We start from the raw sequence: 10,554 nt of genomic DNA on the forward strand, positions 1-10,554 counted from the left end.
TGTATAGAAGATATAGATATCTATAATTTATATCTATAATCTATAACATATATGTTCTGGTAAACACTCAAGGGAGTTATATTATTGATAATATAAGAATGATATTACATTAACTTATCAAATATGGATTGATAAAAAATATGATGATCTTTTACAATGAAAATACAGAGCTATTTATAGCAAGGTTGTCAGAACCGGACCGGACCGGCCGGTCGGACCGGGAACCGGAGGGTGGAGCGGTTCGGTTAGGCCTGAAAAACGGATAGCAAAAGAACCGGTAAAAAACCGTTCGAACCGACTCGAAACCGGGCCAAACCGGTGAACCGACCGGACCGATTTAGGGGTTCTGTTTTTTTTTTAAAAAAAAAACTGAAAACACCAAACAACGTAGTTTGGCTTCGCTTTGAATCGGAATACGTGAAAGGAAAGGAAAGAAGCAACAACGAGCAAAAGCTCTGTTTCAAATGGAAAGAAACTATATTGTGGTATTCTGAGTTAAGAAGACTGAAAGAGAATCATAGACAGAGAAAGAAAATATATTGTGGTATTGTGAGTTAGGAAGATTGGAAGAGAACAAAAAAATCTTTTGAAGAAGCAAAGCATACAAAAAGGAAATAGAAGAACGTAAATAAAGATGAAAAAGGTCTGATGGAACAAAAAAAATTATGTGCACAGAAGCAAAAATAAAGAATGAGATAACAAGAGGAGGTTGGCGGCGGCTATACTTACAACTTCCAAACATAAGTTCTAAAAATGGGGTTATAATTATAAGTGGGTTTGAGCTAAGTTACAGTAAAGTATGATAACATTATTTTTTTACTGGGCCAACTAAAACTATTAAGTCCAATCAAAAACAAACTATATAAATAAAAAAAACACAAGTATTATTTTGTACGGAAGGTATTTGTGTATGCATGAGTAAACCTCTTATAATATAATGATTTTTGACAAACACTTATAATATAATAATTAAAAATAATATTTAATTACTACTCAACTCCTTTCACATTTGAATATAGTGTAATTTTTGCTTTAATATTATTTTATATTATTAAAAATATTTAAATATACTTATTTAATTAAAAACGGTCCGACCCGTTTGAACCCCGGTCCGACCAATTGAACCTTGAACCGGTAAGCTTACCGGTTTGATGACCGGTCCGGTTCTGACAACCTTGATTTATAGGTTAAAATTTTCTTCTTCCCCAAGTTTGATCTCTTGGAATTTCGGCCACCACCGTCTTCTCCCGCGAACCAGCGCAAGGATAGGGGTGTTTATTCTTTCCTTCGTCCTCAAGCTATGGAGGAGATGGGCGGTGATGGTTTCTTCCACGCGAAGTTAGGCAGTTGACCATTTGGAAGAAGAAGATATTTTGGGCGTGATTCATAGTTCAAAGACAATTGGCGTCATATCGCTTCATCTCGCCATGTCATGTATGTTTGTCATCTCGCCTACTGGTCTTCATGGATCACTTTGATTAGGTTTTGTTACTTTTGGACTTATTGGGCCTAACTAATTTATCCTTTAGCCCATTGCCCGGTCCACAGCCCCCCCCCCCCCCCACAAGCACGAAACTCGGCGAGGTGAAGTGCTTACTAGATGATTGATTATGCATTCTTATGATTTATCTGAAAGGCATAATTTTAGCACGTTTTTCTCATGCTACATACACGTTCTTTCGCGCCCCATTTTGAAAGACTACATGTGCGCCCATTACCGCGCATTTCAAGGAGGTAACTACCATTAGGGTTTCCTATTAATCCATTTCTAAAGTCCACGATGTGTACTTTCCTTCCTATAAATTCAGTACTTCAAGTTGCATTTGAATCATCATTTTCCAAATACTCAATCTTCAAAAACTTCCTAAATCATGTCTATTATGGATTCTTCCTTTGAGTGCGGCTGTTAACCATAAGGTCGAAGGTTCAACCCCTCCTTCTAGTGCCAAGCGTTTCTCGCCTAGCTATAATAGAACTTCAGGACTGTGACGTTCCATGTCCTGGGTAAAATTTTTCCTTGCATTGTCTCTAGACGATATGCTTCGCCCTCAAAGGCTTCGTGAACGCGAAATGGGCCTTCCTAATTAGCTGCGAACTTACCTCCTTTATCCTTTCCCATATGCCTTTTTAATACTAAGTCACCTTCTCTGAACCTTCTTTGTATGACTCGTGAGTTATATCGCCTCGCTGCTCTCTGCTTTGTGGCGAACTCCTTGAAATGTGCCTTTTCTTTCTTCTCTTCAATCATGTCCAGGTTTTCCTCTAGGCTATGTTGTTCTCTTCCAATGTTGTTGTCTCTCTTCTCCAACTAAGGCGGGTCTATTTCGACTGAGATAATTGCATCTGAACCATAAACCATTGTGAACGGTGCCTCTCATGTTGAAGATTGGGGCGTAGTATAGTATGACCATAAGATGGGCGAGATATGAGCTACCCAAGCCTCGCCTTTGCTAGCTAGCCTCCTTTTTATAGCTCTCAATATGACTTTATTGGCAGATTCTGCTTGTCCATTAGCTTGAGGATGCTCAACTGATATAAAAGTATTTTGGATTCCCTTACCTCGACAAAATTTGATGACCTTTTCACTGACGAACTGATATAAAAGTTTTTTCTGTTTGCATTTTGAACTTCTATTGTATTACAGTGGTCTAATGTATTCTATGTATAATACAGAACATGAAAATACTCTTTAAATCAAAGAAATATTTGAATTGTTACCATCTTCCTGTCCCGGGAATACAGGTAATTGAAAACAGATTACTATTCCAAACCTAATTCTTTTTAAGATTTCTATTTCGATGAACTGGTTACCACCAACCTTTTCGAAATAGGAAATAGTTTTTCATATAAAGTGTTTGTTCCATTCTCATTTTTGTTGGTAGTCTAGGAAGAGGATTTGTACTCATTATATCCATATTCCTAAGCAAACATGACAAAAACTAAAGAAACTTAAAATGAAAAAAAAAAAAAATAAACGAAAAGATATGAGGAGAGGTGAATGAGAGATGAGAAGATAGGATGGCTCACATCGGTGCAAGGTGCCAAAAGATATTCTCTCATGGAACCCCACAAAAGACAACAAGGCCCATATACAAACATGTAATTACGGAGTATAATTTTTGTTTATGGGTATTAATGTCATTTAACATAAGTTAACTCTTGTTTTCCTCTCACATTCTCTTCTACCAAACAACTTTAAAATCATCTTACTTTCTACTCACTTTCTTTCATTTAACAATCATTTCATTCATTTTCTTTCCTTCATAATCCAAACAAAGCATTAAGGAATAAGGAGTGATAAACCTGTCTCACCATTAAGGAATAAGGAGTGATAAACCTGTCTCACCATTTGGAATGCTTAAATCCGTTTGAATTCAATTTGTCATTGTTACACATTCTAAGACTCTATATTAGATCTGTGACATAGAGATGTCAAAACTGCAATTTTTACTAGAAAACTTCTCAATAGTCAAAGATGCGAATATGACAAGCCCTCCTGATTTTGTTAGTCCATGGGAAGCAAGAAAGATGTGCAAGTCACAAAAATCATTTTATGAATCAAACTTATCAAAGAAAGCTTCCAAAAGTTGGAATCTTCCATGAGTGTATAACTTTTTGTATATAGAGTCATTGAACTTTGATGACTTAACAATAATATCATGTAACCTCATAGTGTCATTTCAAATGATTCATAAATCAACAACAAACCATTATAACAAAAATAAAGGACTAATTATATATCAATACAATTTACATAAATAATAAACTACATGTTTTTGAATTGCCTTAAGTAATTCCTAAACAAAATAGTTTTGATAATATTTAACAAATGAGAATATACACAACAATGAGGCAATACAAGATTTATAAAGAAAGCCTACAAAAATATCAGTCGGAGCATACTACTCATCAAAAACAATGTCCCTACATTATAAAGAAACATCAAATAAACCACACCACTAAATAAGAGACAAGTATGCAAATGAAATAGAAAAGAGTACTATCGACATGTTGAATTCCATGTTTTCTTTTATCTCAAAGAAAAAAAAAATTGACGCTAAACCCCTAAACCTGTGTTTCTTTTTCCTTCCTCTCTCGAAAAAGTCATCTTAAACTTTATTCTCATTTCCTCTGCCCTATTTTCCCTATGTTTCTTTCCTCTAAAAGTGTCTATATAAAGTACTAAGAAAAGGGGTAGATAAACAAACTTAAAATGCAATGTCTACTGTCTACTCACAAAAGAGAGCCCCTCCCTTCAAAAAGTTAGGAAGCCCAAAGACAGTAAACAACCTACTCAAAGTACTACTAGATATATTCACCATATGCACAAATAAACAGATCATAGACAGCCAAACAATTGAAACAAAAGTATTGGTAGATATTCTCGTCAAAAGTCAGGTTTGTTTCTTTCAAAAGGAGGTCTCTTCACTGTTGTGAGGAGCTCTCTAAGCTCCTTTACATGACTATGCATGCCCTTAGATGAATAAGCTTTAATCATTGTTCTATAAGTTATGAAATCCGGTTTACAACCTTTCTGTTTCATTATTTCAAGCACTTCCTTCATCTCATCCAAACAACCTAACCTCATATAAGCATCGACCAAGCAATTGAAGAATACAGTATCGAGTGTTACATCTGAATTATCAACAAAACGTAGGACACCACCAATTTTTTCAGGCTTATCTGCATGTGCATAAGCCCTCACAAGTGAGCACAGTGTAACACAACTAGGTTTTATTCTTTCTGACCGCATTAGCCTAAACAAATACTCCATCTGTTTGAGATCCCCAGCCTTCCCAAAAGCATCAATCACAATATTGTAAGTTACAATTGTCCAAGAAAAGTGGTATTTCTGCATGTATTCCATCACAGCACTCATTTTTGTGAAATCACGGGCCTTGCCGTAGGAATCCAAGAGAATATTGAAGGTCTGAACATTTGGCTGGATTCCAGATGTCTGAAACTTATCATAACACCTCTCCATTGTTTCTATCTGTCCTAGGTTGCCAAAGGCCCTGAGTGTTGAATTCATGGTCCATACATCAGGTTGACAATCTTGGTCAGCAAGCATTTCCAGAAGTGTAGATTCCATTTCTGAAAACCTTTTAGGAACCGTAAAGTTATATTACAAATATGCTATTCAGTATGCTGCAGCTGGTTGCTAAAAGAATAAAACACAAGAAAACAGCAAAGAAAGAACAAATTTTCATCACAACTTTAGTTGGAAGGCAAGAAATTGGTGAAAATCCAGGATTGGACAGTGGTATGCCAATGCCTCGCTGTAGGCTGTAGAAATCAATATGCAACTTCGAAAGAGCTCATTTATAGAAATCATTAAGGTTAAGGATGCATTAATCTGTCTATCTTTTCCCTGTCTTTTAAAAAAGATACAACCTCACTGGTCTCCCAATGGTTTGATGATAAAATTCTTTTTTCAAGTTCTGACAGAAACCACACTGAGCATGTAGTATTTTCATAAGATACAGAAAGAAAGTTAAACATCTTACCTTTTTGCCTTCCCATAGGCATCAATAAGGGTGTTGTAGGTGACTGTATTTGGTTTGATACCAAGAGAGGCCATGTCAGATAAAAGAATCTGAACTTTGTCGAAGGAAAAAACATGCAAACAAGATTTTATGAGGATTGAATAAGTCTGAATGTCTGGCTGACAACCAGGTGTACTCTTCATTTCCTCGAGAAGAGAGAAAGCTCTATCCAAGAGACCACTCCTGCCATAGGCAGATAACAGTGCCGTATATGATTCACAGTCCAAGACACAACCTTCATCGATCATAGCTTGAAAGAGTTCAAAAGCTTTCTCAGGTTGCTTACATTTTCCAAGCATGACTATTAACTTGATGTATACACCAGCGTAAGGTCTATACCAAAGCTGTTCACGTAGTAGTTCAAAAACCTGAAACCACGAGAGCATGTTTTGATATGATTTTCAAGTCTTCCAGTAAAATAAACAGTTTCACTAGTGTATGTGTGTATGAGAGAGAAAGAGAGTGCTTAGCATAAAATTCCAACCACTGTTTTAAAACTAATTTAATCATGCTTCAGTACATGCAAATGGGATCCTAAATTGATGCCTTTCACAGTACAAGAAATCCTTAAAATTAAACAGCAGAAAAGAAAACGCTCTCGATCAATTTAACTCTTCGAGCCTTCGTTCTGTTGCAACATTTTTCAATTACACACCATTTTATGTTCTACAATCTGTATCTTTTGTGCAAATATGATTTCTTAAATGCTAACATTGGAACCTCATCACTTCACTTCCTCAAAAGTAGGCAAGGGCGAGAGAGTGATTTAAATACTCTGAAGCTAGATAATAAAATACAGGATAATAATTTGCTAGGAGTATGGCAATGAACTATTACCACGTTGCAGATAAATTAAAACTTTCCTGGTTACTTTTTTCCCGTACATTTCTATACACATTAAGATCACATGATAAATAGTAGAGCTTCTTCAATAAATAACCAACATTTAAACAATTGCATATTGGACCTATAAAAGGTTAGGTTTAAGGGTCCGTGGTTCAACCAAATCATACTACGGTTTAATTGTGGTTCTCTCTTTTTTGTGAATTAGCTTACTTATTTCCGTTCTTGTCCATCTAATTAATTATTTGCCTAAAACCAAAAGTTAACCGAAATTCAATCAATCGAGTATATTATCATGGTCAAAGCTATTCTGTAACCAAAAAAATGGTCAAACCTATTCATCCATTTATTCTAACTTTCTTTTTCCCACATTTCCAAGAAAAAGTTAACTAAATACAATGTAGTGCTGCAGACCAAATACCAAATTCATACTACCACAGCTAAAGCCTATAACAGAATCCATATGGATTTGAATTTAACTATAAAGCAAGTCAACCTAAAAAATTACAAGCACGGATCCCAAGGTAACACAGAGGATCGCCAACACTCACAATTCAAACAAATTTATCACCCAAAACTAAACCAACCCAATGGAACTCCACTCCGCAATCAACTAATAAAACAGAGAAACTGAGCCTGACAGCCCACTCCTACAATGTTTAAAATAAAACTAAACGCGTAAACACCCAATTTTGTCCATGAAATTAAATACCGTATCAATCTAGTCTCACAACGAAACACATTATTAAAATTTCAAAATCATATCTGAATTGCAAAATTTTGACGAGTTTGTCCTTCTGTTATTTGCAGGAACTATAATGACATTAAGTTGGTATGTACAAATCCAACTATATTGATAATGTTAGGTTGTGTTTGGCAATGCCAGATTTTGAGCTTATAGCTCATAAGCTCATATGACAAAAAAAGACTCATTTGGTAATATTTTTTCTCACGAGCTTATAACTTATTTTTATTAGCTTATAGCTTATCATTTTTTCCCTCTCAATTTTACACCTGTTATCTTACTTGAAAAAAGAAACTAAACATTAAATAAATATATCTTTTTTCATGTCATTACTCATTTCTTATTTATAAGCTAGTTCAACCTCTAATTTTACCAACTACTACAAATTCAATCAACTAACTTATCCACTTATGTTTTTCCTAGGTCTCTAGATGTAGTGTTTAAGAGGATTGCTTTTGCAATAAAAGAGGATTAACGACGCCGCTTGTTGCGCGTTTGTCTTTCATTCAAGTGTAATTATCTTACATATATACCAAAAATACAAGAACTTATCCACTATAAGCTATTACAAGTTATTCACTATAAGCAGGTCCTCTATAAGGTCATTTCTCAGCTATTTGCTATTTTTTACCAAACAGAGCCTTAGACATGATACACTCCTACAATTTCAATTTTTCAAGTATCAAATTGAATCACTCAAAAACTAGAAACCTAAACCAACTAATCAATCAAACAATGCACAAACACACAACCATAAATCCTTTTATTCATAACACCTCAAAACCAAATCATTGAAACTCCACATAACCAATCACATTCAATTCATCCCAAAATACTCAAAAAAAGAGAGAAAGAAATGAACCTTAAGAGCAGATTCCCAACGAAATGCAGCGATTCTTTCATTAAGCGCTTCAAGTACAGTTCTAGGCAAAAGCTTTTTAGAATTAACAGGACCTTTCTTCCTTCTCTTATCAATAATAGCTTTTGTAGCTTCTCTACGAAGTATAACAGAAATCGCTTTCTGCGAAGCTACTTTCTGATTCTTCATTTCCTTTCTCTCTTTAACTTCCTTCAATTTCAGCTTCTCCATTTCCTTTGCGATTCTCTTTGTTCGTTCATCGGTTACTGCTAGTGTTGTGATTGGTAGTTTTTGTACTCCGGTGACAAAAGAAGGTGAGGGAGAATGCGTGTTATGGTCTGGATCGGGTAGGGTTAGGGATTGTGCTCGGATTGAAGTGGTTCTGAGACGGGAGGTTGTTGGTGGTGGTAGAGGAGGGGCGCGAGCGGTGGTTATGGTGGTGGAGAGTGAAGAAGGCATTGGATTTGTGTTCGGTTATTTTGAGGAAGAGAAGAAAGAAGAGAGAAAATGCATACATACACACATTAACATACAGTCATCCACCGATAATATCCACGTCGACGTATGTTGCATGCTTACTCCATTTTAGACGGAGTATCGGTACCGGGTACGTACCGGGTACCGGTATGCGTATGGTACTCCTTCGGTACGCACCGATACCGTATCTATTTTTTGTTTTTGTTTTTTGCAATGGGTACACGCGTGGTATACCTGTGGTACACGCGTGGTACACCAATCCAAAAAAACACTGTTTTTTTTCCTCCTTTTTTCTTTTATTATTAGTTTTTTTTATAAGAAGACTTACGTTTTTTATTTGTTTATAATATAAAGTAGCAACTATTGCTAAAAAACAATAACAAAGTAGCCGCCGGAATTATTCGCTCATTCATTGAAAAAAAAATAGACTAAATTCAAAGAGAGATAAAGATCTAGTTTTTATTCATACAAATCTTCGTCTTCTCTCAAGAAAGAGAAATATTAATACTTATAATGAAAGTACAACAAAAATGTGGGATATTCGTAGAGATAAATGAGATTTATTTAATATATAGTTGATATTCTTGAAATTACTAGTCTTTCTCGCGGTGAACCTAACTAGAGGTCACTCTTTTTAGTGATGATGAAGAGGGAAATAATTGACTCTTTTTGAGCTAATTGATTTTTAATTTCATATTTTGATGTTTTGAACAATTTAAATTACATTTAAAGTGTGGTGTGATCTTTTTTATGTTTAATTATTAGTTTTAACAATATAACTATATTATTTGATATATATATATATATATATATATATATATATATATATAGGGGTTTTCTAACATAGACCCTAGTTAGGTCTAAGTTAGCAAGGTGCACCTTTTCAATTGGACCAAAATACCCATTCTTTTAATCTTAGAAAGAATAGAGCAATAGGGGCATTTCTGTAATTTTACACCAACAGTACACGCGCCCCACCTTCTGAAACCATCAATGGACGCGGATCCAGTGTCGCGCGCGTACCGCAGGACCATGGTTACAGATCGTTGATTTCCATCAGACAGCCAAGATCTGATCTCATCAAGACTGTCTGATCAATCAGACAGCCCAGATCATCCTGATCCATCAGATTCCAGCGCCTGCGCCACACTGGATTACAACCTGGAGAGAGAAAAATTTGCTTTTTAAAAGTAGGACACGTGTCACACAATGGTTGGCTGGGCGTGATTTTTGTTCATTTAATACTTTGAACTCAATTATTTCGTTGTAAATTAATTTTTTATTTTTTTATTTTTATACCAAAATTCATAATTTTTTTTTCTCTACAAATAGAGACTTGGTTCGTTTGATTTGGACACCGAAAAAAAAAACGCAATTTTTCACTACCTTAATCTCATTTTTTGTCTACTAAATACGTTACTTGTGTGTTGTAATTTAACACGCACCACTCAACCAACTCACTGAAACCATTATACCAGGAAAATAGTAGATAATATTCTGGAACTTTTGGTATATTTTATGAAATTTTTGGAGACCTGAAACTATTTTTAGTTAATTAAATAAGATAAAACGGTAATTAAAAACTAATGTTTGCTTCTGAAACCATTTTACTAGTAGAATGGTTGCACATAGTTGTATTCTGAAACCATTTTACTGGTAGAATGGTTTCAATGAGTAATTTATTAATTGTGTTTGCTTCTGAAATCATTTATTCGGTACAATGGTTTCAGAGAGTTGTAATCTGAAACCATTTTGCTGGTAGAATGGTTTCAGTAAGTTGATTATTAGTTATTTGCTTCTGAAACCATTTAGCTTGTAGAATGGTTTCACATAGTTGTATTCTGAAACCATTTTACTGGTAGAATGGTTTCAGTGAGTAATTTATTAATTGTGTTTGCTTCTGAAACCATTTATCTGGTACAATGGTTTCAGAGAGTTGTAATCTGAAACCATTTTGCTGGTAGAATGGTTTCAGTAAGTTGATTATTAGTTATTTGCTTCTGAAACCATTTAGCTTGTAGAATGGTTTCAGAGATTTGTACTCTTAAACCATTTTTCTGGTAGAATGGTTTCAGTGAGTTGAT

At 35.0% G+C, this 10,554-nt stretch overlaps 1 protein-coding gene across 1 annotated transcript; it reads right to left on the minus strand.

Annotated features, from left to right (window-relative positions):
* Nucleotides 1-4,357: 4,357 nt before the first annotated feature.
* LOC123892409 (pentatricopeptide repeat-containing protein At5g48730, chloroplastic) lies at nucleotides 4,358-8,549 on the minus strand. The gene is made up of 3 exons (XM_045942193.1): nucleotides 7,997-8,549; nucleotides 5,508-5,914; nucleotides 4,358-5,102 (listed from the first exon to the last, which is right to left on the minus strand). Exons 1-3 carry the CDS (start codon nucleotides 8,450-8,452, stop codon nucleotides 4,388-4,390), a joined length of 1,578 nt encoding a protein of 525 aa, XP_045798149.1. The 5' UTR covers nucleotides 8,453-8,549; the 3' UTR covers nucleotides 4,358-4,387.
* Between the last annotated feature and the right edge of the window lie 2,005 nt (nucleotides 8,550-10,554).

This window comes from Trifolium pratense, linkage group LG6, assembly GCF_020283565.1.
Source record: "Trifolium pratense cultivar HEN17-A07 linkage group LG6, ARS_RC_1.1, whole genome shotgun sequence".
In the NCBI taxonomy this organism is placed as follows: domain Eukaryota; kingdom Viridiplantae; phylum Streptophyta; class Magnoliopsida; order Fabales; family Fabaceae; genus Trifolium; species Trifolium pratense.

Excerpts from the sequence above, each read along its gene's own strand:
- LOC123892409 (XM_045942193.1), bottom strand. The coding sequence starts at position 8,452 with ATGCCTTCTTCACTCTCCACCACCATAACCACCGCTCGCGCCCCTCCT. Across the intron at positions 5,915-7,996 it reads GTTGGGAATCTGCTCTTAAG|GTTTTTGAACTACTACGTGA; the intron begins GTTCATTTCTTT and ends TCGTGGTTTCAG. Across the intron at positions 5,103-5,507 it reads GCCTATGGGAAGGCAAAAAG|GTTTTCAGAAATGGAATCTA; the intron begins GTAAGATGTTTA and ends GGTTCCTAAAAG.